At 36.3% G+C, this 27,971-nt stretch overlaps 1 protein-coding gene across 16 annotated transcripts in view; it reads left to right on the forward strand.

Annotated features, from left to right (window-relative positions):
* The window catches only part of LOC129722665 (PDZ and LIM domain protein Zasp-like), a 196,738-nt gene that overhangs the window by 132,026 nt on the left and 36,741 nt on the right, over positions 1-27,971 (forward strand). For 12 of the 16 annotated variants that reach the window (XM_055676289.1, XM_055676288.1, XM_055676287.1 and 9 more), the window contains 4 exons: positions 24,227-24,378; positions 24,436-24,622; positions 24,689-24,843; positions 24,900-24,991. In XM_055676289.1, the coding sequence (XP_055532264.1) occupies positions 24,227-24,378; positions 24,436-24,622; positions 24,689-24,843; positions 24,900-24,991 (586 nt within the window). The remainder of the gene's footprint in view (positions 1-24,226; positions 24,379-24,435; positions 24,623-24,688; positions 24,844-24,899; positions 24,992-27,971) is intronic. The other 4 variants (XM_055676290.1, XM_055676293.1, XM_055676295.1 and 1 more) reach the window with 1 other exon arrangement.

The following is a 27,971-nucleotide window of genomic DNA, read 5'->3' on the forward strand; positions in this document are numbered from 1 at the left end:
TTTTGGCAAAGTTGAAAATAGTATTTTTGCCCTTCCGAAAAAAGTATACACTGTAAAAAAAAATTTAAAGAAAAGATAAAAAAATTGAACAAAAAATAAATTTTTTCAAAATTCAATTCTAATCATATTTTTGCCTGAAAAATCTACAAAAGGTTAGCTGAACTTTGATGGTTGATGGGTCGTGGAGTAAAAATAAATTAATAGTTCAAATTTTTATTTGGCCGATTTGTTTGATTAATATAGAGTCGTTTGTAAAGTTTCAGATAGCAATTATGTTCTACAAAAAAAAACATCAAAAAAATTCCAAATATGAGTAAAAAAATTTATAATTATTATTATTAATCTATATATAACAATTCTTCGAAAAAATCCCAGACAGGTTTAATGAGTTTTTTTTAGCTTATAGGCAGATATATTATAAATTGAATATCTTGAGAAACCACATTCCTGAAAAATCTGTTTATTGTGAAAACCACAAAAAGATATCTAAACATTGATTTGAACTTGGATAGTTAAAAAATAAAAAAAAAAATAATTTATAAAAAAAATATCAGATTTTTTACAGTGTATATTATTTTTTTAAAAAGAAAAAAATACCAGCTACAACTTTGCCAAAGACACTATACCGATAAAATCAACCGTTTTGGCTCTAAAAATATTTGCTATCCTCAAAAAATTGTGGGAGATTTTACCCCGCTGGTGGGCGGGCTTACCCCGCTTGAAACAGATCTGCAAATTTTCAATGCATATTTAAAATCTAAAAAAAAGCTGGAAAATAAACGAAAATATTTCAGTTCTAATTTTTTAGATGCGGGTATTGAATAGGAGAGCCTCTTAGCGATGAAAAAATGAAATTGCAGTCGTAACTTTTTTTTCTGTAGGCAGAATTGCTTAAGGGGGCGGCCTTACTCCGCTTACCCCTAAATGCTAATGCCATTGGACGCAGAAAACTGGTGGCATCCGTATGAACGAAACAAAAAAAAAAAGAACTCCAGAATGGCAAAAAGGGGTTCTGCTTGTCATTCGGTTAATATCACGATTCCGGTCGTAACATTTTATGTTGCATATAAATTTTTATTTTCACCTCTGAATCATTCGACGGATAATTGATAAGCATACCGAAGATTATTCTAAACGATGATTGACGAGCGACTCGCCGAAAGTAAAATGCGCTCTCCGGTATCGGTTTTTAAGTCCCCAAAACATTCGATTTCAACGAGCGGAAAGTTTCAACGATAAATAATCCTCACCTAAGGGCGAAACGCCGCAAAGATAAACCGTCTTTCAGGAAAACTAAATGATAATTTACCACTAATTCGACCAATCATCACCTCTTAGACTTAAGCACGAGCCGAGATGACGCGAGATGTGTTTTGGCTGGAAAAAACCACTCGATTCGACGCAACACTCCTGGAGACCCCCCCCTGCGCCATGCTCCGATGACGTATTGTTTGATAGGGGGTCTCGCAGTCGTTTACATATGTCTGCCGCTCTGTGTCAGGAGCGTGAATTCCATTTGTACGATGTCTACTGACTGACGAAATATGGGCATAAGAAAATCTGGCGCACAGTCGTCGGATTCGGTTGAATGGAACACGCGTGTTTACGCGGTGATTCATATCATGTTGATGCCTTTGGGTCAGCAAAAGCGGGGGTAGCCTCAGGAATGTGGTCCCATAAGAAACTAAAGCAACCGTGGGATGATTGAAGAGCACAGATTCAATTGCACTGTATTATTATTATTAATATTTTTTGGTTATTTCATACGACTTCTTAATGAATAAAAATATATGAAACATATATAAATATAATATATGTAGAAGTTCAATTAACTCCAAATCTTAAAAACACGACATTAAATTAGACTTTTCGCACTTTAACGAAAGTGGTGTATTTACAAATTAGAATATTCGCCGTTTAGGCTGCTTCTACGCTGAACAATCGCTGAAGAAAAATTACACTATGAAAATTGCAAATTATTGTTATCACTGGTGTACACTCTGACTCGACAAAACGAATTGGCCGTAGAAAGACATAAAAACCCATTGTGATTGCAAAAGTTCCAAAGAAGCAGCACGTAGTAATTTATGACCTAGAGTGAAATAGCGCGATAAAACACGCATTCAACAGTTTTAAGTCGCGTCCCGCGTACTGCGGACTAACAATAGACGATTGAAACGGATGAACACTTGTAGGCTGCCTAACGCTTTTTTAACTACCTGCAAGTGCGCCTTACCTGGTACCTGTTTTGTCAGACCGAAACAGTTCGGTCAGAGCGTCGGATGGTTCTGGTTGTGGACCTCGCCATACAGTCGTCAATTCGACTCATAAAAACATGATCGGTAGATAGTGCAGCAAAACGAAACGAAAACGCAGAAAAAATATGAGCAAGATAAATGAAATTCTAGACAATCAGCTGGAACGACACCGAGCATAAATCAAACGCGCAAATAAAGGCATTCCCGGGAACGGGCTGTCATTATCGGGACGTCGCGAAGTACCGGGACTTTCGATAGTTTTTCATGCCATACCCATTGTATGGATGTGCTGTCAGATCTGGTATGTAAATTTCCCTGGTTGCTGAATCTAGCCTATATCTTCATCATGATAAATCCTGGACGAGTGTTGTGTCCTTGAAGCAGTCGGTTTCTGGCAGTGTCATAGTCCTGGTTGTCAAATTTGTTGATAACATAATCGTACGATCTTCCACAGCTTCTTTTACTTAACTGAATTGTTCGCTGTCTTAAAGTCGATGAACAGGGTAAGGATTTATGAGTTAATTCCTTGAAATTTATCGAAAACCGTGCTGTCATATAATTCGATTCGAACTGTGATATTATGAATTCCTAAATTTTCAATTAGTCAAAAAATTTTGATTTTCTGTTCCGGCTAATCGGCCCGATTCCTCCGAATTACTTAGAGCAGGCACACCTATAGACTATTTTCTTACGTTTACCTTACGGCGGTAGAGAAAAAATACAGTACCGCACAATTGAAAGCACCAATAAATCCATCAAACTCCACTCAAAGTGGTCGTCAATTATTCCAACTGATCATTTTTACCGCCCCCTGTCGCATAGATGCCGAGAATGCCTCGTACAGGACCTAGAATCGGGCCAGACGTAAGCCAAGCACTTCCAACAAATCACCGTCTCGCATGCAAGTGCCACACTAACCCAAAGCCATGCACTGTTAAAATATGTCTCCCAGAGCAATGCAACTTGCAACGGAATTTTTTTTCACCGGCCTACGTTTGTACTAGGAAGAAGTAGTAAGGTGTGTTAGACAGTGGATTTATAGTTTACATTCTGTGGTTTGATGTGTTGATTGTTTGAGCAAAGGGCTTTTACTCTATCCCCAGCTGGTGACCAATAGGCAGGTCGGCTAGCGAGAGTAGAGTAGGTGATAATCACCGTTTTGAAAGTGAAAAAGAATCGCATACCAATGGGGGCTCGTTATTATGTCACATGGCGCACTCCCTTCGACTAACGATCGCGAGCAACTTTTCACCAGCAGCAGAACTAGTGCACTTAAGATCAACAGCTAGTCACGTCGCCCATTTGTTTTCGCAGAACATTCTAGTTTGAGAGTTTTTTTTTCCTGGACTGAGATGGATTGCTGGGTCGAAAGTGCACCTCGGGAATGACTCACCATGCCAGTTGAGGTAGCTGTGGCAAGCGATCTACCGATAGCTCCACATTTGGGAGGGATTCTGTCGATTAGAGAACTTTTCGGATCCGGTTTGGTAGGTTGGGTTTTCATCAGCTCCTGTGCAGTAGTGGTTCCAGCAAAAGTTGTAAGCAAATTGAGGGCCCCACACGGCATACGGGGGGAAAGACTCTTTGACAGGCCAATTTGTTTAGACAAAACAAATGCACTGGACCTACCAGAAAGGGCTACGGATTTTCAGGGTGGCAAGTTGGAGTTTGAATGAGTAGATTAATTTACCTCTGCGTGTATTGTTTTGCCCGAAATGGAGTCGTTGCTTGAGCAGTTTGTAGAGGTAACGATTAGGGAAACATATCTAAACTCGTATCGGTGTATCTGCGTGGTAGGTTCTATGAACATATGCAAGCTGACTAACAGCTGCCGTTGAGAGTTGAAATGGTTACCCATATGAATGAATTTTTGAAACCACGGTGATACTTATTTTCCAAACTTCTGAGATACTTGAATATTTTCAGCATCTAGTTTATCAGTTACACCGTGGTGAACCCAAACTGTTAGTATACTGCCAGCTCAAAACAGTAACGTGTTTTGGGGTTGCGAAAAATTTCGATTGCTAACTTCATAAAAAAAACCTAAATTAATCCACCTAGCGGTCAGACCAAGCCTTTCTCATTTAAACTTATTATTTGTAAAAATAGATTTACATGAACGCTGCAATCCAATAAAAGAATATTCACTCTTTGGGTACTAAAATATTGATGTTGTAACTAAAGTATAAAATTTGAAATTTGAATTAAATTCAATCATCAGCAATATCAGAAACGTTTAAATTGAACGATAACATATTTAAATTATGTTGAGGTCACACATATTGATCAAAGCAGGTATAGTTTTGAATAGTCTCTTAATTTCTTTACTTTTCATAACTTCTGAACCACATATCAAATTGTTATGAAGTTTATCATATGTAAGTTTGAGAGATGACTCGTTCGTATGACACAAGTTATGTTCCAATAAGTCATGTAATCTTTGAGATAATAGACTGTCGTTGTTTTATTAACAATTTAATACATAACGGTTGCTTAAGTTCGATTATAATCAAATGAAAAGGGAACGTATAAAGCAGCCAAACTTTGAAACCACGTGTTCAATCATAATTCATCAGTTAACCCTTAACTAGCCCGTTCATCTGATATCAATATTGTTCAAATCGGTTGTGTAGTTTCTAAGATACTGAAGTTTCGTGATTTTCACATTTCGATACATTACAGACGAAGTTACAATCCGATTACAGCAAAATGCAATAGGGTGTTATGAGGCAGCTAGACCTTTCATTTGATACTATTTCTGTAGGAATCGGGTTAACCATCTCTGAGAAAAGTGAGTGAGTCCAGGTAGTCTTCGGAATATGTTTCTTTCAATAGCTAGATTTCACATTTTTAAACACAACAGGCAAAGTAATAATCCGTTTGCAAAAAAAAATCATTAGGGTCTTATGGGGCAACAAGACCTTCCATATGACACTGATTTTATGCAAATCTGTCCAGCCATCTCTGAGAAACATGAGTGAGATTAAATAGTATCCAGAACACGTTTCTTTCCATAACTTCTGAACCACAAAATTCAAAAGTTAAGGGTTTTTAGGTAGCCCGTTCATTTGAAACCAATTTTTTTTAAATCGGTTGGGCAGTTTCTGAGATATTGATGTTTCGTGATTTTTACATTTTGATACATAACCTCTAAACTAGAAATCTGATTACAATAAAATTCAATAGGATCTTATAGGGCAACTAGACCTTTCATTTGCAATTAATTTCATTGAAATCGGTTCAGCCATCGCTGAGGAAAGTGAGTGAGAAAAAAAGTTTCCAGTGATCATTAGGAGAAAGTCAATATGTTTACTTTCATTATGTGATTTCACATTTTTATGAACAACGGACAAAGTTACTATCCGATTGCAATAAAATTCAATAGCAACCTATGGGGCAACTAGACCTTTCATTTGACACTAATTTTGTGAAAATCGGTTCAACTATCTCTGAGAAAAATGAGTGAGTTTAAACAACCTTAGGATAACTTTTCTTTACATAACTTTTGAACCATATGTTCAACCATAACGAAATTTTAAGGTTAGGGATTCTAGAGACAGCCCGATCATTTGAAACCAGTTTCATTGAAATCGGTTGTGTGGTTTCTGAGATATTGATGTTCCGTGATTTTTACATTTTGAGACATAACCTCTAAACTAAAAATCCGATTACAATTAAATTCAATAGCAACCTATGGCGCAACTAGACCTCTCATTTGGAACTAATTTCATGAAGATCGGTCCAGCCATCTCTGAGAAAAGTGAGTGAGAAAAAAAAGTTGCACATACATACACACACACTCACATACACACATACATACATACATACAGAAAATGCTCAGTTTGTCGAAAGGGGTCGAGTGATATATGACATTCGGCCATTGGGACCACTTTTATACCTTTGGTTTTTCCAGTGATTGCTATACCTTTCTAGGAGAAAGGCAAAACTCCGTATTTATTGCTACTGGCATTCTTCTAATTCCTTATAGTTTATATGTTAGCGTTTCATCAGGCTCCATTTTTTGTAGTTAGTACTCTGAAAAAATTTTACGGATTAGACATTAGCGTTCAGACCATCAAAGCACTAAAGAAATTGCATCAATTTTGGAAAGTGTGGTGTTCATCCTAATACTATTTTATAGATTGTTTTTTGTCACCGCCAGTTTTAGGTCAGTGCACAAGGAAATAATTAGTGTTAGTAATTTTGACGACAATAATTTATTCTCTGATATTCTTAAGCAAAGAAATGGATTTTTTTTGCCTTTCTCCTAGAAAGGTATAGCAATCACTTGCAAAACCGAAAGCATGAAAGTGCTCCAAAGGGGCGAATAGCATATATAACTCGACTCAGCTCGACGAACTGAGCATTTTCTGTATGTGTGTGTGTATGTGTTTGTGTGTGTATGTGCAGAATTTTATTTTCACTCACTTTTCTCAGAGAAATTAATTGCAAATAAAAGGTCTCGTTGTCCCAAAAGACCCCAAAAAATTTCATTGTAATCGGATTTTTAGTTTCGAGGTTAAGTATCAAAATGTAAAAATCATGAAACATCATTATCTCGAAAACCGTACAACCGATTTGAACAAAATTGATTTTAAAAGAACGGGCTACCTGAAATACCCTTAACTTTTGAATTTCATAAAGATTGAACTTGTGGTTCAAAAGTTATGAAAACAAACGTGTTTTGAAGACTACTTAAACTCACTCATGTTTCTCAGAGAAGGCTGAACCGATTTTCATAAAATTGGTCTCAAATGGTAGGTCTAGTTGCCCAATAAGACCCTATTGATTTGTTTTGCAATCGGACTATTACTTTGCCTGTTATATTAAAAAAGGTGAAATCCAGCTATGAAAAGTAACATATTCCGATGACTACTTGAACTCACTCACTTTTCTCAGAGATGGCTGACCCGATTTCACAAAATCAGTGCCAACTTAAAGTGTAGCTGCCTCGTAACACTCTTTTGAATTTTACTGTAATCGGACTGTAACTTCGTCTGTAAAGTACCAAAATGTGAAAATCACGAAACTTCATTATCTCAGAAACTATACAACTGATTTGATCAATATTATTAGCAGATGAGCGGGATAGTTAAGGGTTAACCGACGAATTATGATTGAACACGTGGTTTCAAAGTTTGGCTGCCCTATACGTTCCCATTTCATTTGATTATAATTGAACTTAAGCCACCGTTATGTATTAAATTGTTAATAAAACAACGAAAGTCTATTATTTCAAAGATTACATGACTTATTTGAACATAACTAGTGTCATACGAACGAGTCATCTCTAAAACTTACAATTAACAAACTTCATAACAATTTGATATGTGGCTCAAAAGTTATGGGAAGTAAAGAAATTCAAAGACTATTGAAAGCTGGTTTGATCGATATATGTGGCCTTAACATAATTTAAATGTGGTTTTGTACTATTTGAACGTTCCAAATTCATTGAATCCTTGCGATGTGTTTAAAGTCTGCAAATGCACGACAAATCGGCCATAGTATATGATCAAAATCAAAAGACACACGCAAAAGTTCAAGCTTTAATCATCCAATGTGTCCTTTCAATTCGCACAGAACTTGCTCTGACTTCGCACAACCAATGCGTGATACGCATAACGCAAAAGTTGTACAAGGAATACATTGACAGAGATCAAAATCAGAATATGTATCATATACACAAAAATCGTAATGTCTCGGTAAACTTCGGCTTCGGGCGAACGATCAGTTTCGATGCGCTCAAAAAACCGTTCTTTACTTTCGCGAGCCGGAGCGTATCAACGGCTCGTGCATCCCTAAAAATCGTCAGCAACCGAAACAGCACAGGAGGGCCTTGTTGCCGCGGAAGTTATTGACGCTGGTGCCAGCAACGCAGAACCGAATGCATGTGAATGAAACCAGAGTCTTAATTAAATGCAAAATGTTTTGGACTAATCTCATGTTTTTGTTTATTGTTAATGATTGAATGATGTTTTCAAATGACCTGATTCATGAAAGTGAATCGATCAGACAATAATTGCTTCAATGGAGTCAGTACCCAACATATCAGTATTGATTGCTGGTTACATTGTTTTAACGATGCCAACCTTCTGAACATCGGCTGAAGCTTTATAAGTGTAGTGGTTTAGAGCTGCGCAATACATTCGAAATACGCTAGAGCACCAAATGCGTTATGCCCAACGCACATACGTTGTACTGGTTCCAATTTTAATCAGTAAATGCGCTGATTTCGCTCATGAATGATCTGGTTACGCACACTCCAACTTTTGCGTGCAAATCGTTTGAAATGATTGGTTCTACCGAAATGACAACATCCTCGACTTTTGGCTTCTGTACATCGCCCTAATTCTGAATATATTCATATTGCAAATCAGCAAATTTTCTGGCATCAATCTGACACCGGAAATACTCATATTGGGAGGTATTTAGTTATTTTGGTTGTTTTCCAGAAACTAACAGGGGTCGTCTTTAAATTCTAAATGGTGTCAAGGGTCAATGTTTGGTTTCTATGCATCATCTCGATTACGGGAATATCCATGTTGAGTATTATTTGGTCATTTTCGACTGTTTCCTATATGTTGCCATTTAGCGATTCAAAGTGGTGCCTGAGGTCAATTGTTAGCTCATTGCATCATTCTGGTTCCAGAGATATGGTATTTGGTTATTTTAGGCTGTTTTTCACAAACCGGAAGTCGCCATCTTGGATTTCAAAATGGTATTTAAGATAATTTCTGGCCTCTGAGCGTCATTCTGGTTGAAGAAACACTCATGTAGGGTGTAATTCGATCATTTTCCGCTGTTTCCCAGAAACCGGAAGTCGCCAACCTAGAATCCAAAATGGGGTCTGTGGTCGATTTCAGCTGCTGTGTATCATTCTAGATCCGGAGATACTCATGTTAGACGGAGATCGGCCATTTTTGGCTGTTTTCCAGAAACCAGAAGTTGCCATCCTACAATTCATAATGGTGTCTGTAGTCGATTTGTGGCTCCAGTGCATCATTACCATTCCGAAAAAACCCATATTGGGTGGTATTTGGTCGTTTGCCGCTGTTTTTCCGAAACCGGAAGTCGCCATCTTAGAATTCAAAATGGTGTCTGTGGTCGAATTTAGCTCCTGTGGAGCTTTCTTTATTCGGATATTATAATATTGGGTGGAAATCGTTCATTTTTGGCTGTTTTCCAGAATCCGGAAGTTGCCATCTTACAATCCAAAATGTTGCCTGAGGTCGATTATGGAACATATCTGTTACCACGTAAAACATTCACCTGCCAAATAAGGTTTTATTTAGTTGATTAGTTCGCGAGATGTGCAGAAATTTGTGAAGAAACATGTGCTTCCAGAAAAGAGAGAGAGGCTTCGAATCATTATGGACATATTTAATACCCTTTAAAACATCCACATGCCAAATTCGGTTTCATTTGCTTGTTTTGTTCTTTAGTTGTGCGAAATTTATGTTTCATTTGTATAGGACCCCTCCCTTCAAGAAAAGGGAGGGGTCTTAAACTATCATAGGAACCTTTATCGGGACCAAAAACCTCTACATACAAATTTTCACGTCGATCAGTTCGGTAGTTTTCGAGTCTATATGGATCAAACAGACAGACAGACCGGACTACATTTTTATATGTATAGATTACAACATCAATATTTTAGAACCTAAAGAGTGAATATACATTTATTGGATTGAAGCGTTCATGTAAATCTATTTTTACAAATAAAAGTTTGAATGAGAAAGGCTGGGTCTGACCGCTAGGTGGATTAATTTAGGTTTTTCATTTATCAACGCTTATTTAAAGCCTTTTTTAAAATTATACTCCAAGAAAAAAAAAGTTGGAAAAAAATAAAATAAACAAACATTAAAAACGAACATTGAATTTTGAATTCGAAAGGAGTTGAGTTATTTTTGTTGTATTGTTTGTGTGAACTTGAAGCTATAACTTTTAATAAAAAACTTTTAATAAAAAGTATTGGGTGAAAAATGTTACAAAATTGTGTTTAAAGTTAAGTTTCAGATCATTTTCTGCAATTTTAATTTTTTAACAAAAATAATTTATCAATGGACTACCATGAGTCCTTAAGATATTTCTTATAAAAAAACCTCATGGTTATCAAGCTGCATCCGAGTCAAAATTATTAGAATTTGAGTATAGAAAATGAAAAATGTTAAATTAATTTGTGACTCTCCAGCAACAAGTGTAAACTTATAGAAAAAGATTACTTAATTTACTTCTTGAAAGTAAAAGACTTGGATGATGAGTTCATTTAATTTATTTTTGAGCATAGTAGCTCCGAATGTTTTAGTTACATAAAAAATTACCTGAAAGCGAGCTGTTGGGTAACGATGCTTTAACAATATACACTAGGGTCTTTTTTTATGTAGTTGATTGTACCGCGTTGAAAAAATCCGCGTACAGTCAGGTTTTTTTTTACGCGGGGGATACGTGCCTCGTAAAAAAAAACCGCGTAAAAAGAACCGCCGTAATTCGAAAATCCGCGTAAAAACCGCGTTAATTCGAAAATCCGCGTAAAAAAACACGTTTTTTGTTAAATCCGCGAAAAGTAGTCCAGAAAGAAGGGCTTCAGAAAGTAACACGAGACGCTCTAGAACCAGTATTTGAAATTGTCCTCTTTGACGGTCATTCCGGATCTTTCGGTGAGCGGAGGGTAATTTTTGGACTAAGTCTTTTACTAGATAAACACTCAACCGTTTCTGGTTCCAAACCCACGTTAATTCGGAAATTCGCGAATTTTTTTTGAATAAGCGCGGTATCGCGTAAAAAAACCGCGGTAACTCAAAAATCCGCGTAAAAAAACCGCGTTAATTCAAAAATCCGCGTTTAAAAAAACCGTGTTAATTCAAAAATCCGCGTAAAAAAACATCGTAAAAAATCCGCGTATAAAAACCGCGTGAAAAAAAACCTGACTGTATAAAAAAACTGTGATTGATTGAAAATTATAAAACGTAAGAAATATATGCTTGAAAAATTATATAAAAATGGGAGCAAAACACACAAAATGCGTTTATAAAGCTTCCAAAATGAAAATTTATTCAAAATCAGGGCAATCACTTTTTCTTATAGATTTTGCTTTATTTTGAGGCCTTAGCGTTCGTTTCTGCATTAAAAGTTAATTGCAACGACTTTGACTCGTATCGGTATACAATTATGAATGTTTTTTTGTACCTTTCTTCGAATCAACGAAAGTTGTCTGTCACATATTTTATAATAATAGAAATTTGGAACAATTATATTAACTATCGAAATATTATTTTCATGGACTATATGATTACTCTATTTACTATTTATTTTTACCTCATTCAACTTTATTAATTTCAGATCAGATTTATTTATACTATACTTATTTGATACCGCGTAAGAATTATAATCTTCCAAACCGCGTAAAAATAATCCGCGTTATTGTAAAAAAACCACGTAGGTAGCCGCGTATAAAAGACCGCATGAAAATAATCCGCATAAAAAAGACCCTAGTGTACAACAAAACCTTTTCTTTAATTAAGGATTAATAGCGTAGCGAACGGTTTTGGCAGTGGTTCTCTTAGGCAAGTTTCCGCATAAGATTGCTGCAGGAAACCTGCCGAAGAAAGCCACTGCCGAAGCCGTTCGCTACCGTACTCAATTTCGAATTTAAAAAAAAGTGAAGAATTTATCCTTGTTTTATTCTTTTTTATTTGTAGAAAACTTTAAGTTATTACATAACATAAAAAATGTTAGGTTCTGTTTTTAGCGTCTTTTTTAACGTTTCTATATAAGTTTTTGAGACGTTGGCCGTGTGAGGCCGAGTATTGTCATGCAGTATTATCACGTCTGCTCGTGTTGTGGTTGTTTTTCCTGTGGATACTCTCCTTCAGTGCTTTTTTATGTATAGACCGCTTACTAGGACCAGACACATCGTTTTTTGTGATTTTTCCAGGGTGTCTGTCGTATTAGGCACTTCTATTAAAAGCAATATCACTGGTAAGATTAAGTGAAATGCTGATTATCCGCGCTTGTATTTATGCCGTTTCGTTTGAATCTTACCGCTCATAAGAATCTCAAGCTCCTTGTTTCTGAATAATTCCGAAAGCATGCATTCGCTTGGAAATGGTTTGATGGGTAACTCCCAATATGAAAGCAAGCTGTTTCTGCGTTTGACATGAATTCTTATCGAGCAATTTATCCAAATCATAGTCTTTAAAGGCTTTTGACCTTCCTTTACGCAGACAGTCATCAACATCGGAATTGTTGTCTTAAAAGCGATGGAACCAATTACGGCACATTGTTTCAATTACAGTGGAATTTTTTAACTCTCGATGCGCTTTAGCCACTGTTGTCTTTGAATGAAATGAGGAAGGTAATAATTTTCGCAAACGCAAACAATATCACTAACGTGTTAAGGCGACATCCATAGATTACGTAACGCAAAAAAAACAAATTTTCGGACCCCCACCCCCCACATGTAACGAAATGTAACGCCAACGCCAACCTCCCCATAAAAATTACGTAACGCTGTAGAGGAATTTGCTTAATAAAAATGCCCGCTTATGGAAAGTCTCTCCAGAGTTTTGCCTTTCTTCTAGAAAGGTATAGCACTCACTTGCAAAACCGAAAGTATAAAAGTGCTCCAAAGGGCCGAATGGCATATATCACTCGACTCAGCTCGACGAGCTGAGCATTTTCTGTATATGTGTGTGTGTGTGTGTGTGTGTGTGTGTGTGTGTGTGTGTGTGTGTGTGTGTGGGTGTATGTGTGTGTGTGTGTATGTGCAGATTTTTATTCTCACTCACTTTTCTCAGAGATGGCTGGACCGATTTTCATGAAATTAATTGCAAATGAAAGGTCTTGTTGCCCCATAAAACTTTATTCAATTTTATTGTAAGCGGATTTTTATTTTAGAGGTTATTGTGAAAATCATGGAACATCAATATCTCAGAAACTACACAACCGACTTGAACAAAATTGGTCTCAAAAAACCGGCTACCTAGAAAACCCTTAAGTTTTGAATTTCATAAAGATTTAACATGTGGTTCAAAAGTTATGTAAAGAAACGTGTTCTGAAGACTGTTTAATCTCACTCATGTTTCTCAGAGATGGCTGTACCGATTTTCATATAATCAGTGTCAAATGGAAGGCCTAGTTGCCCAATAAGACCCTATTGATTTGTTTTGCAATCGGACTATTACTTTGCATGTTATGAAGACTACTTGGACTCACTCACTTTTCTCAGAGATGGCTGACCCGATTTCCACAAAATTAGTGTCAATTGAATGGTCTAGCTGCCTTAAGTCCCTATTGAATTTTACTGTAATCGAACTGTAACTTCATTTGTAATGTGCCGACTTGTGAAAATCACGAAACTTCATTATCTCAGAAACTACACAACCGATTTGATTATTATTATCAGATGAGCGGGCTAGTTAAGGGTTAACTGATGAATGATGATTGCACACGTGGTTTCAAAGTTTGGCTGCCCTACACGTTCCCATTTCATTTGATTATAATCGAACTTAAGCAACCGTTATATATTAAATTGTTAATAAAACATTGAAAGTCTATTATCTCAAAGACTACATGACTTATTTGAACATAACTAGTGTCATGCGAACGAGTCATCTCTCAAACTTACAAATAACAAACTTCATAATAATTTGATATGTGGTTCAAAAGTTATGGAAAGAAGACAAATCCAAAGGCTATTTGAAACTATACCTGCTTTGATTGATATATGTGGCCTTAACATAATTTAAATGTGGTGTCGTACTATTCGAACGTTCCAAGTTCATTGATTCCTTGCGGTTTGTTTGAAGTCTGCAAATGCACGACGAATCGGCCATAGGATATAATCAAAGTCAAATAACAAATCGTTTGAAACGATTGGTTTTATCGAAATGACAACATCCTCGTCTTTTGGCTTCTGTACATCGCCTTATTTCTGTATATATTCATATTGGGTGGTATTCTGTCATTATCTGCAGACTCTCTGGCATCAATCTGACACCGGAAATACCCATATTGGGAGGTATTTAGTTATTTTGGTTGTTTTCCGGAAACTAAAAGTGGTCGTCTTAAAATTCAAAATGGTGTCCAGAGTCAATGTTTGGCTCCTATGCGTCATCACGTTTACGGAAGTATCCATATTGAGTATTATTCGGTCATTTCCGACTGTTGCCTATAAGTTGCCATTTAGCAATAGTCTGAGGTCAATTGTTAGCTCTTTGCATCATTCCGGCTCCAGAGATACAGATATTGGATAGTATTTGTTTATTTTAGGCTGTTTTTCACAAACCGGTAGTCGCCATCTTGGATTTCAAAATGGTATTTAGGATACTGGTTAAAGAAAAATTCATATTGGGTGATATTTGGTAACTTTGGACTGTTTTTCAGAAACCGAAAGTCGTCATTTTGGACTTTAAAATTGCCTGTGAAATCAATTTCGGTAATCTGGGCGTAATTCTGTTTCCAAAAACATTTATATTGAATGGTATTTGGTCATTTCCGGCTGTTTGCCAGACATCGGAAGTCACCATCTTAAAATTCAAGATTGTGTCTGTGATCAATTTTTAGCTTCTGTTCATCTTTCTGGTTCCAGCAATACTAATATTTAATGGGAATCGTCCATTTCAGGCTGTTTTCTAAAAACCGGAAGTTGCCATCTTACAATTCAAAATGTTGTCTGAAGTCGATTTGTGGCTCCAGTGCATCATTACGGTTCCGGAAATACCCATATTGGGTGGTATTTGGTCATTTGCCGCTGTTTTTGCGACACCGGAAGTCGCCATTTGGATTTCATAATGGCATTTGGAGACAATTTCTGGATTTTGAACGGCATACTGGTTGAAGAAAAACTCGTATTGGGTGGTATTTGGTCATTTTCTGCTGTTTTCAGAAACCGGAAGTTGCCATCTTAGAATTTAAAATGCTATCTGTGGTCGATTTTAGCTCCTGTGTATTATTCTAGATCCGGATATTATTATATTGAGTGGAGATCGGCCATTTTCGGCTGTTTTCCAGAAACAGGAAGTTGCCATCTTACAATCCAAAATGTTGTCTGAGGTCGATTATGTAACATATTTGTTACCACTAAAAACATTCACCTGCCAATATGGTTCCATTTAGTTGATTAGTTCGCGAGATGTGCAGAAATCTGTAGAGAAACATGTACTTCCAGAAGAGGGAGGGGCGTCAAACTATTATGGACATATTTGTTACCTCTAAAAACATTCACATACCAAATTTGGTTGTATTTTCTTGATTGGTTCTTGAGCTGTGCGAAATTTGTGTTTCATTTTCATGGGATCCCTCCCTTATAGAAGAGGGAGTCGGGTTTCAAACCATTATGTACATATTTGTTACCACTAAAAACATTTACCTTCCAAATTTTGTTCCATTTGGTTGATTAGTTCTCAAGATGTGCACAAATTTGTGTTTCATCCAACTATTATGGACATATTAGTTACCCCTTAAAACATCCACATGCCAAATTCGGTTTCATTTGCTTGGTTTGTTCTTGAGTTGTGCAGAAATTTATGTTTCATTTGTATGGGACCCCTCCCTTCCAGAAGAGGGAGGGGTCTCAAACTATCATAGGAACCTTTATCGGCACCAAAAACCCCTACATACAAATTTTCACGTCGATCGGTTCGGTAGTTTTTGGGCCTATATGGATCTGACAGACAGACAGACTTGACTGCATTTTTATATGTAAAGATTACAACATCATTATTTTAGAACCTAAAGAGTGAATATACATTTATTGGATTGAAGCGTTCATGTAAATCTATTTTTACAAATGAAAAATTGAATGAGAGAGGCTGGGCCTGACCGCTAGGTGGATTAATTTAGGTTTTTTTTTAACGTAACGCTGATCTTACCTCCCTCTCTCCCCTATGTAACAAATAGTAACGCTCAAGGATACCTCCCCTCCCCCTATGAGCGTAATTTTAATTTTGTTCAGAATATTAATATTCCAATGATCTAAAGGGTGTAGCAATCTGAGATTGGTCATACAAAAATGTGTGTAAATCGATATTTTTTTTAATGCGAGTAGTTCGGATTTTTACGATGCGCGAGCAAAATTTTGATGCGTTACATCTTTTGCTGCGACGCCATTGTCCCAACTGAAAAGCAAATTTTGAAATCAAACGTCATTAAAATGAGTTTTTTTTTTGATACACGATAAAAATAATACGGCAAATTGAAGGTGACAATTTTTCCCCATAATACCCTTTGTTATGATATGAATAGTAAGTTTTAGTAAAACACCGTTCCCTGGTCAACTTTCTAAATGAATCCATTTTCAGGATGTTTCAAAATAAATTGAATTTCGTAAGTTAGTCGTAAGTTAGTCTTGTTCCCAGGAACAGCCAAATAAAAAAAAGCATATATGAGCACTATTAAACAAGTAAATATATACAGTGAAGAGATGGATGAATATTACGCATTCACGGAGATAACTCCTGAAACATTTAGGATGAAAGTTTTATAATTATGCTGCTGTGAAAGTAAATCAATTGTTTTTATCAAAACTATTAAATATTGAATGATGTTTAATGATTGTTATAAAGCGAATTTTGCATTTTCAGCAGATTTTGCGCATCTCGGTTAAAGTCAGATTGAAACCGATGTTTGAACCGAAATTAGGGGGAAAAAAAATTCTTCCCTAGAACGCAGCACAATACCACCAATTTGGAAAGAGTCATTTTTTATCCCAATTTTCAAAAACGGCATGAAATCAGACGTTAAAAACTATCGTGGAGTTGCTATAATATCGTGCATTGCTTAACTTTTTGAATCAATCATCAAAAAACGTATTTTTGCACAAGTTAAAAAATTGATTTCTAGTAAACAACACGGTTTCATCAAAGGCCGTTCAACGGCCACAAACTTGTTGAATTTTGTAACTTTCACTATAAACGCAATGGATGAAGGAAATCAAGTTGAAACATTATATACTGACTTCAGTAAGGCATTCGATAGAGTTGACACCTCTCTACTGCTTTTCAAATTATCTAAAATAGGATTTGATCCGAGACTTTTGAAATGGATTCAGTCATACTTGACCGACAGAACACAAAAAGTAAGGTTCAAAAGAAGCTTATCATCAGTGGTGAATGTGACATCCTGTGTGCCACATGGTTTTCATCTAGATCCGCTACTATTTATCTTATTTGTAAACGATAACCTTTGTTGACCATTATAATAACATCATACATAAGGCAAGTAATATGCTCGGATTTTTTAAAAGATTCAGTTTGCACTTCAAAGATCCATGCACCATCAAAACATTGTATGTTGCACACGTCAGGCCCTGCCGGAATATTGTAGCATAGTCTGGTCGCCATATCATGATACACATATAAACCGTATAGAATCAGTACAAAAGCAATTTTTGTTGTATGCTCTACGAAAGCTAGGTTGGACCACTTTACCTTTACCTTCCTATGAGTCGCTTTGTATGTTAATAAATCTGAATGGACTTAAAAAGCGACGAGAATTCGCAATGGTAGCTTTTATAAACGATGTAATTACACAAAGAATAAACAGCCCAGAAATCTTGACGAATTTGAACTTATATGCTCCTACTCGTTCTCTGAGAAATAGAAACTTTCTTTATATCAGTAATCAACGAACAAACTATGGAAAACACGAACCTCCTAATAGAATGATGTCATGTTATAACCAATAATGTGAATCAATCGATGTAACAATGAACAAAACTACACCTGAGAAAATATTTTTTTTGAGGTTAGTAAGTTAATAATGAAATGTAATTAATATGGTCTACTTATGATTGACGACAAAATAAATAAATTTTATTTGAAAACATGAGAGAATAATAAAAATTTTATATATTTGAAAGTACAGAAATTAGATTTCTCGGTATTTTTTCCTGAAATTAAAAATATTTACTTACATTTGATACAAAATTATTGGAAATCAACTAACTGATTCAAAAGGTATGCTTTTGTGAAAATAAAATATATTGAATAAAACTGTTTTTCATGGTCACCCTATAGCGGAACTTGTCACAAACGTGCTTCAATTGTGCCCAAAACTTAAGGGATTGGTCTTCGTCGAAAACAATTAAATCAGTATTTTCGTACATTGTTAGAGCGACCAGCTCCGAGGGGAGCTCCGAGAGGAAATCATAAAGAAACGACTTTATTCGGTAAATTTTATTTGAAAAAGTTCATGACTATTAAACTAGTTTAGCGATTTTCGATCTTTTTGGATCAAATCAGGCAGTTTTTTTTTCTTTTTTTAAATATATAGAATATGTGTGCTTTTATATGCAAAATATATAAAATTATTAGAATTAATGTCATGTTTTCAAAGTTAATTTACTCAAATACAATACAAAAACATTTAAAAAATTCTCCGTACATAGAGTCAAATGTGTCCTTCAAAATGAAGCCAAACGAATTTTTTTATGTTTGCCCCATAAAGAACCTCGAACAAATGAAAAAGACATATTTTCTATGGGAAACATCAATAGGTTCGAGTAGAATCGAGATATTTACGATATCAGCATTGCAAAGTATTTATAAGACAGGTTTTATGAGAAAGTAGGAATAACAAAATTAAGAAAAGTTGTTTTTTCAATCTAAGTCGCCTATTTTCAGAGAAAGAGAAAAGTAATTTTCTACAAAGTCCCTAAAACTTACGGGACTACAACATTGTCCAACAATATTCTCTCCATCTATGAAGATAAAAAATTAGATGCTTGATTTTTAATACGATTCTAACAAACACTTTATCATATATAACAACTTTGTAGAAAAAAGCTTTTCTCTATCATCATCTTTCTAAATTCGGTTTCGGGACCATTGTGCACTTTTTTTCAAAAACTTTCGACGAATGTCATCACTATTGCGTATGTGCAGTGGATTTAACTTACAGTTTAAATTTGCGTAGTCCTAAGTCAAGCTTAACCCTCTAGTGCCCAATGCCGCCATTTGGCGGGCTACAGTTGAAGTTCTGAAAAGCTTCAATGAATACTTAAAAAGTGTTAATAATGATTCATAGTGATTTTACCGAAGACCGTCTAGAAATTAACTTGGGCACTAGAGGGTTAAAATAATATTTTTTTCCCATGGGATACTAGCCAACAGTATTCCAAGCGAAAATATACTCGATAATAGAATGCACGAATACGTGCCTGAAAAGAAATTATCGACACGCAAATATTTGCATTTTCTGTGATAGTCAAGCCACATTTAAAGCCCTGAATTCTCCTTTCTGCCTCTCTAAACTAGTGTGAAAAAGCATCCTGGCGCTCCAACAGTTAGCTATGAAAAACCAGGTTTACTTATACTGGGTTCCTGGTCATTGAGGAATCGAAGGAAATTAAAAGGCTGACTTACTAGCTAGACAAGAGTCATCCACTAACTTTGTTGGCCCAGAACCTTTCTGTGGAGTCTCCCCGAGCACTCTAAAAGCTGAACTCGGTGAATGGGAGAAAGCGATCATCAAAGCAAACTGGGATGTCATAAGCGGATTACGACAATCGAAAAGATTCATAGAGCCAAATCGCGAGAAAAGCCTCGTGCTGCTCAGGTTAGCTAAGAAAGACCTGAGGATATTCGCAGGTCTCATTACAGGGCACTGTCCGAGTAAGTATCATCTCAAGAAGATAGGCAAACTTGATGATGATAAATGTCGCCTTTGTGGCATTGAAAGCGAAACATCAGAACACCTCTGTCTAGTATTAATACAATGCAGATTGCGTATCTTTGGTAAGGGACACATAGGACCTGCCGAAATTTGGAGGTAAGTCCCGGTGAGGTAATAAATTTCATACGAAGTGCGTTGCCCAAATTGGGATAAATGTGCAATGTAGCAAGGACATCAACTCGCCAAATAGTGATGAACCTACTCGTACGCAATTAGGGTAAGTTGAAGCCACAATACCACAATAGATCAAAAACTGGTCGCAGTGGTTCAGTCTTCTACAAGGGAAAAAAGTCAAGCTTGCGTCTGTGCTGTGCACTTAATCACTAACCCTTTTACTTTCGGAAGTATGAAGAATATGTCAATTGAATAAACTATGAATGGAAATGGACCCAAATACGTACCCTGGGGCACCCATGAAGTTAATGGAATGGATTTTGAGAGTTTATTTGAAAGTGTTTTATTTGTTCGCGATTTATTAAAATTGATTGAAACCAAGCTAATAGTTGAGTCCTCATGCTCATATTTCGCAGCTTGAAAATTAATAGTGGTGTGTAGATTGGGTTAAACGCTTTACAAATTTTAAAGTACTCTTACATGCCTACCATTACACATCGCGTTAAGAATAGAAGTCTAGTTGAAAGAAATAGAAATTTAAGCAGATTTCAGGTTGTAGAGCGACCTTTACAAAAGCCATGTTACTTGTTTGTAATATGGCTTTTTACGAACTGGAAATTTTCATCATATTCAAGCAATTTGAAATGTTTTGGAATGCAATAGATGATGGTAATTCGACGATAGTTGTGGCTGTAAGGTTTCACACCTAATCCAAAAATTGGCCTTTAGTAAAAACATTTCTAAACTTACAAATGCGTATTGAAAACTCGCTTTTGAAGAAGCATAATCTCTTCAGAAAAATTCGCGAGCACGGGAACAATTCGTCATCCGCCAAACTTTTTAGTGCCTTCTGGTCTACGTGTTGAGAAAGCTAATGACATATATATTGATGGAAGTTTCAAGAATGAACGCAAAGCAGTTGTGGTTTCGCTCTTCTTAAAGAAACGTAATACAAATTTCCTGAAAGAAAAAAAGTTTTCTGGATGATTCTTTCGTGTCTTTGTTGCTGTTTCCGATTATTACCTCCGTATAATTATAATATTTTTGTAGTATTATTTGAATATTATTTTAAAGTATTTTTAGATTAGATTAGATTTTATTTTTTGACGTGGGACTACGTCTAACCGCACTATATCGAGATACATTCTGCGGAAACTAAAACCAAAGTGTAACGTTGGAATGAAAGATTTCAAACGGTGATACTGATGTAACCACATGATGGATTACAATAATCAATATGTCGTTGGATTGATAAAATGATGGACAATTTTGTGATTCTTCAGTTATTATTATCATTCAATTGTTTAACAGTGAAAATTGAATAAAAGTTTCAAGGTCGAATTTTCACGAACAATGTACCAATCACATGCGAGCACCCCTGGCACAGACTTCATGAATAGACACCAACTGGTTGGTGTGATATCCCGTATATCAGTTGCAAAAAAAATCTAACAGAATCTCCCCGTCCCAATAGGTCAACTAACGTTTGCTTCTATGAGCCTAGACTATATTGATGTCTTGAAGGTGAAGCTTTTTCGGAAAGTTCGTTACCACCTCCACTATCAGACAGTTTCACGTTCTGCTGTCAGAATGTTATTAAAACTGATGTCTTGATGGAAAACATGCTGGCACAGGCAACAGTACTGCATCGAGCAATGTATGAATAGAGCACTGGTCACTCGTCGTCTATCAGTACAGTAGAACTCGATATCCATTTGTGTGCAGCCAAGCCAAGTTTAGACTACATTGCGGTTGTCGACGCACAATGGGGCGTGTTGTGTTAGCGCGTAGGTATCGTTTGGCGATCTGGAATACAATCGAATTGCCGTTTAAATTGTCTTCTTCTTCTTGTTTCGTATATGTAGTAGCAAATATCAGAATTCAATATGATTATTCGCAAAATACGCTGCGCCACCGGGGACAGCAAAATTCTGTACGTGTCGGTAGAGGCAGATAGCAGGGTATATAAATTAGGTTCATTGTACAGATAAAATGCGTTGTTTATTTTTAAACTCTACATTCTGTTTTTCTCATGTCCATTTTAAATTTTCTGTGAATAACATTTTTGTTCAAAAACTATAATTTTTTATCGTTATTTTTTCCACGAACTTGTAATTGCAGGAAAATTTTATTATGTGACATCTTTGCCGCTTGGTGATTGGAGAGTGAGCCATAACAACAAATAAATATTGTTTAATTTCAACTAAATCGTACTCAATTTAGGTCTGTATAGAAGCTTGCCTTTTCGCGTATTGAAGAAAATTGACTGTATTAGAATGAAAGATATTCATCAATGTTGAAGAGAATTTTTTTTTTCTAAAATAGATGCAAATAAATAATCAAAATACAGACGCCGTTTGATTTTGCCAAACACGACATGGCAGAATTTGCCAAAAATGAACGGTTCTCTTTTCATAACGTTTTTCATAGATGTTACGTTTGATTTTGCCAAACACGACATGGCAGAATTTGCCAAAAATGAACGGTTCTCTTTTCATAACGTTTTTCATAGATATTTCCACCAATGAACTAGTTTTAGTTCCAAGCTTGATGAATTGAGGCTGATAACCTAGATACTTGATATTACTACCCGAGTAATTAGAGGCTTAGTATTGTCATGTTCCAGGAACCGTTCTACCAATTCCGGTCATTCGCTTTGGCAACATAAAGAACCAAAATACCTTTCTTTTGGAGGATGTTGAGCTTAAATTTGTTGAAATAATCAAGAAGACTAAGAAATGTGTTTAGACATAATCGCTCGTTTTGGCACATGTGTGCCAAAATCGAACCGTGCTAGAAGTAAAACGAGCTCAAATCAAACAGAGCCTCAAAGCGAAATATTAAACTATTGTAGTCCTACGTCAACTATGCGGTAGTATCACGGATACCACCCTCCTACTATTTTTTTTTAATCTGCTTCTACAAACTGAAATTTTTGCTAGAGGTTTTTAAATCAGATTTTAATAAATTTTCATGAATTCTTGGCGATGATTCATAAACTATTTAAAATTGAGTATTTCATGACATTTCTTCCCGTGATTTTATAAGATTTTCTTGAAGTTATTTCATTGAAATCGTATTATTAAGTTTTTTTCATAACTCACGGGTAGTGAAGAGATAATTAAAATTCTTTTCCTCAGTTCGCACGACCGTGTAGGTATTTACCATTATCAGCACAATTTATGAACAATATGTGTAACTAATTAATGCCACGCGAAAAGAAGTCAACTTGATAAACACAGAATGCCGTCCATTGACACGATTTTCCACCACTCGCTTGAAGTAAAGCGTCAGTGGTACCGATGATGCATGTGCTCTATAAAAGCTGAAAGTGAAATCGGCACACGAATCAGGTAACGTGACGTCGTCGCTAATAGCTTCATTAGCAATGAAAATCACCTGGAGCACTGCACAGGAGAAGGGAAGTCAGCATCTAAGCGAAAAGCTAGAGGAATTAATGGAATGGAAACGTGCAGTCGGGGATTATCCGATAAATGGGAAGGTAGTTTGCGAAGTAGCCAGCAACCCGGTGCAGCTGGCGAAATTGATTTTATAACTATGAATTGTCCTCATCAATTTTCGAGATAGTAGTTTATGCTGCCTCTTTCTGCCAGGCCAAATGAAAACACCACGTGACAGAAGGCAGAGCACCATAGTTATAATAGCACATCGCTAATCGCTGTAATAAAAGTGAAATTTTCCTCTCCTGCTCCAGTCACTTCCCTACACTAGAACCTGCTGGTGATAAATGATTTATTTGAGCACGACCATCGGCGAAGTTTCGTATCCCCCCAGATTCGCTGGACTAACTAGAGCGCTGCTGCGCTAGTTGTTCTGATCGTGCACGACACAGTCCTCATGAATTTTTTTAGCCACATCTCGGTTGACAGAAAGCCGAAAATGGAAATATTATAAATTGAAAGTTTGCTCCCGGTGGCCATATCGCTGCGGGCCAAATCCAATTAAAGCGGATGATGACAGAAATGAAATCGATAGTGGAAAGCAAAATGATACGAAAGCAAAAAAACCTTATTAATGATTCTTCCGCCATCGAAGAAACTGTTTGTTGCGATCACCGTTTCCGTTTATTTAAACACAAGTACTTCAGTTTCGAGTGCACTTTGGAGTTAAGTTAAATTTATACATTTTGATTTGTTTCTTTTTTTTCTCTCTCTGAACAGGTAAACGTTGGAAGCGTATCGGATCAGGCTGGCCTGATGCCAGGCGATGCACTCGTTAAGGTCAACAACACCGAGGTATTCAATCTCCGACACAAGGAAGCTCAGGATGTTATTGTTGCTGCAGGAAATTCCTTCGAACTTACAGTTTCCAGGTGGGTGGAGGCGGAGATCCTTCGAGTAAGTTAATATTGCTACCGTCTAATTTACAGAGGACAAGTTTGGCGGCCTTCGGTGACCCCAACCGGTTCGATCCCATCACCGTCACCATCGTCACTTCCTGGTAACATCACTCCGGTCACAAAAACCTCACTCGCTGCCACTCCGCAACCTGTTCAGCATATCGGCAGTGGACACAATCAGGCAGCCAAACCGTTCCCCGCCGCCGCCGCCGCCCCGGTAAACTAAATGGTTCATTAGATCTCAACTTGAAACGAGTGCTAATTGATGGTTATTCAATTCCAGCAGCAACAGCAGCAGGCGCAAGTCAATGGTGGTGAAGGTCCCATTAAGAGCATCGTCAACAAGCAATATAACACACCGGTCGCCATGTATAGTGATGAAACGATTGCTGAAACGCTTTCCTCGCAGGCTGAGGTTCTTGCTGGTGGTGTTCTAGGGTACAAATTCTGCAGTAGATACAATTATAGGCAATAACTGTATCTTGATATTTTAGTGTCAACTTCAAGAAAAATGAGCGCGTCTACTCTCCAGCCAATTCCGAAGTGTACAAACTGCTGCACGAGCAGGGCAACGATCCGGAACCAGGTAATGATGAGGACCCTCTACCGCACTACTACACACTGGCTTGTATGTTGAAGCTACTAAACGGTGGTGGAAACATTTTTATGGCCGATCAGATGATTGATTAGATAAGCCTCTTAGAGTAGCACTTTGTACATTTCATTACCGTTTCACCGAATCCGCCTCGGTCACCTACCAACAGGTTAACGTTCCCCCCGCTCAAACCATTTTTCGCAAACTCTGCGATCACATTTATTACTTTTAATATCTTGATGATGATCATCTATGTGTCACCACCCACATTGAACAGATTCATTCATCACCAGCCGTCTGGTTTCGAAATTCATGCACATGCACTCAATCTTAATAAACCCGTTGCTCGTGTGAATGAGAAAATTGCGCTTGGCTTTCGATCAAGTTACTAACCGACAATCCTCCCTTGTCGCTTCATCTCTCACTCCGAGCAGTTGGAGGGTGAATGAATGCAGCAAATTGAATATACATGTTCCTCGAATTAATACTTAACTGTTACATGGTGCAGCAAAACCCGGTAGATATTTTGGCTAACACTCAATTTCTGGCGCGTTCATGGACTTTTCTACAAAGTTTAGTTTTTCTTGATTTTCCGTTATGTGATCGCGAGATTTTCTGATGGAAAGTTTGTTGGTTATGAAACTGGTAATTGTTAGTTTGTTTGGAAAAACAGATGTTTATTTCAAACATGTGTTTTAGAGCACAAAGTAATCTTTTCCTTTTTTGATAGTAATCCTCATTAACAACGTCGGCGATATGACTAAGTAGACTAAGTCTAGGTCAAACAAACGTATTCGAAGCAGGTGCATGAAAATAGCAGTAGCAAACTGGAAAAAAGGGACAAAAATAAGTTTGTTTTAAACAAGGTATCGAACGTCTTCGGCACTTCTTTTCTTCGGCCGGTTTTTGAATAAGATTGCTGCAGAAACCGGCTAAAGAGACCACTACCGAAGACGCTCGATACCCTCTTAATTTTAATTTTACTTCTTCCGCTTTTATGTGCTCTGGTATCTATCGAACCGAGTGCAATTTCTGCCAATTAGGAAGTAACAGATTTGATTACCAAATAAATCCCACATCGAGGTCTGGTCGATCTGTCAAGCGGGTATCTCCGCTGGAATTTCTCCATATTAAAATGTGAAAATAAGCTTCAAAGTAGTACAGAAAATGATTATTTTACTGACCGCGTCTTTCAGGCAATGTTTGCCAGAACTTTCTCCCTAATATTTGCCTTTGCGTCTTCAATTGATTTGAGATCGTATTTTGGGTACTCATAATAAAACTGCTCGAGTCGGTCATGGTCCGTATGAATCACTCGTTCCCATTTAGGCTAAGCTATTAACATGTTTCTTGACGGGAATTAATTCTTCCTGAAATTGCATTTCAACTTTTCGTTTTGTTCTAAAATTTACTTATTGTACAATGAAAAATAGTTTCCATTATTCTCAAATTTAAAGTTGAACAATAATGAACCATTCCCAGCGAAATCACTCGAAATAAGGATTTCGAAATCTGAAATGAGCACTTTTAGTTTTTATGAATCTTTGTATTTGGTTTCGACTAGAGGATGCAAAACTTTTCTGCAGTTTTTCAGATTAATTAAGTAAATGAATTATACTGCAGAAGAGCTTCAAAACCGCAACAGTGAAAACGTATGATTTACATTAAAAAATGAATTTCAGAAATGTACAAGAATCCAAGAAAATTGAAAATTGGTTTCACTCTATCCTGGGCCAAGTTGTGGAAGTTTTCCAATGACATTAATTTTAAACAGTTGAAATTTGAAAAGGTTTTAAAAAATAATTTTTTGTAAACTTATATTAAAATTGTTAATTACTGTTATACTTTTTAAAAAATCTCTATTCTCTATTGAGAAAAAAAACAGGAGTTTTTTTAGCATATGTTGATTTGAAGTTCATTAATTAATATTTAATAATACAACTTGGTCACAGATTATATTAAAGTAAGGATTACGGTTTCTGAGCTATGATTCTACAAAATGCAGTCTTAAACATTTTATACGCCTTTCAAAACATAACGCTTGACACAATGGATCAAATACCTGTAGGAAACTCACGTGTCCTTTTGTCCATAGCATAAGCACAAAGTTTTGTTAAAATCAAAAATAAGCATTTTTTAAACATTTTTGAGAATGACAAAAAAAAAACATTTATTTCTTAAAGTTAAAGTTAAAATTTTTCAATTTATTTTTTGGAACAATCGCAGACGCAATTTTTAAGTCCAGGATGAAAACTTTCGGTTTCTGGAAATCAGCCAAAAATTACTAGAACTACCAAGTATGAGTATTTCCGGTAACGAAATGACTCCAGTTGCATTTGAATCTTTTCGGGGCCCCCACATGATATCTGAAGAATTAATTTATTACTGAAGCCCCAGTAAAACCTATTCCGGAAAGATTTCGGGGGCATATCGCCCAAACAATACAAACCATAGAAAATACCTTAATGACAATATAGGTTTTATCAAACTTTGTTAGCGCTTAATACAGCCAAAAACAGCGCTATAATACTTTGATAATACCAGTTTTGTTACTTGGGTAGACTATGGGAGTAATTTTATGAACTTTGAACAAATAATTGTGATAATCTGTTCAAATATTCATAAAATAATTAGTTTCAGAACATATCCTCGAAAAACAGAATTTCAGGGAATGAAAAAAATCTTTCGGGGCGACGAAGGTGCTAATTTGAAGCACATAACGGTTATAAAACAGCGACTTACTACTAAACTTTTGAGGAATTGTAAATACTATAGATTTTTATAAGCAAGGATATTACCTACTTGAAAAACAGTCAAATAGATTTTAATTTGATAAAAAAAATTTTCTTTTTTGGTGGAAGGGATAATTGTGATCCTTGAGAGAAATATTTTAGAGAAAAACATTCTTCTATAAACTTGTTACATACACGCTTATTTGCATGTCATCAGAAATTAGGCCAATCAAAATTTT

Source organism: Wyeomyia smithii, chromosome 2 (assembly GCF_029784165.1).
Source record: "Wyeomyia smithii strain HCP4-BCI-WySm-NY-G18 chromosome 2, ASM2978416v1, whole genome shotgun sequence".
Taxonomy (NCBI): Eukaryota; Metazoa; Arthropoda; class Insecta; order Diptera; family Culicidae; genus Wyeomyia; species Wyeomyia smithii.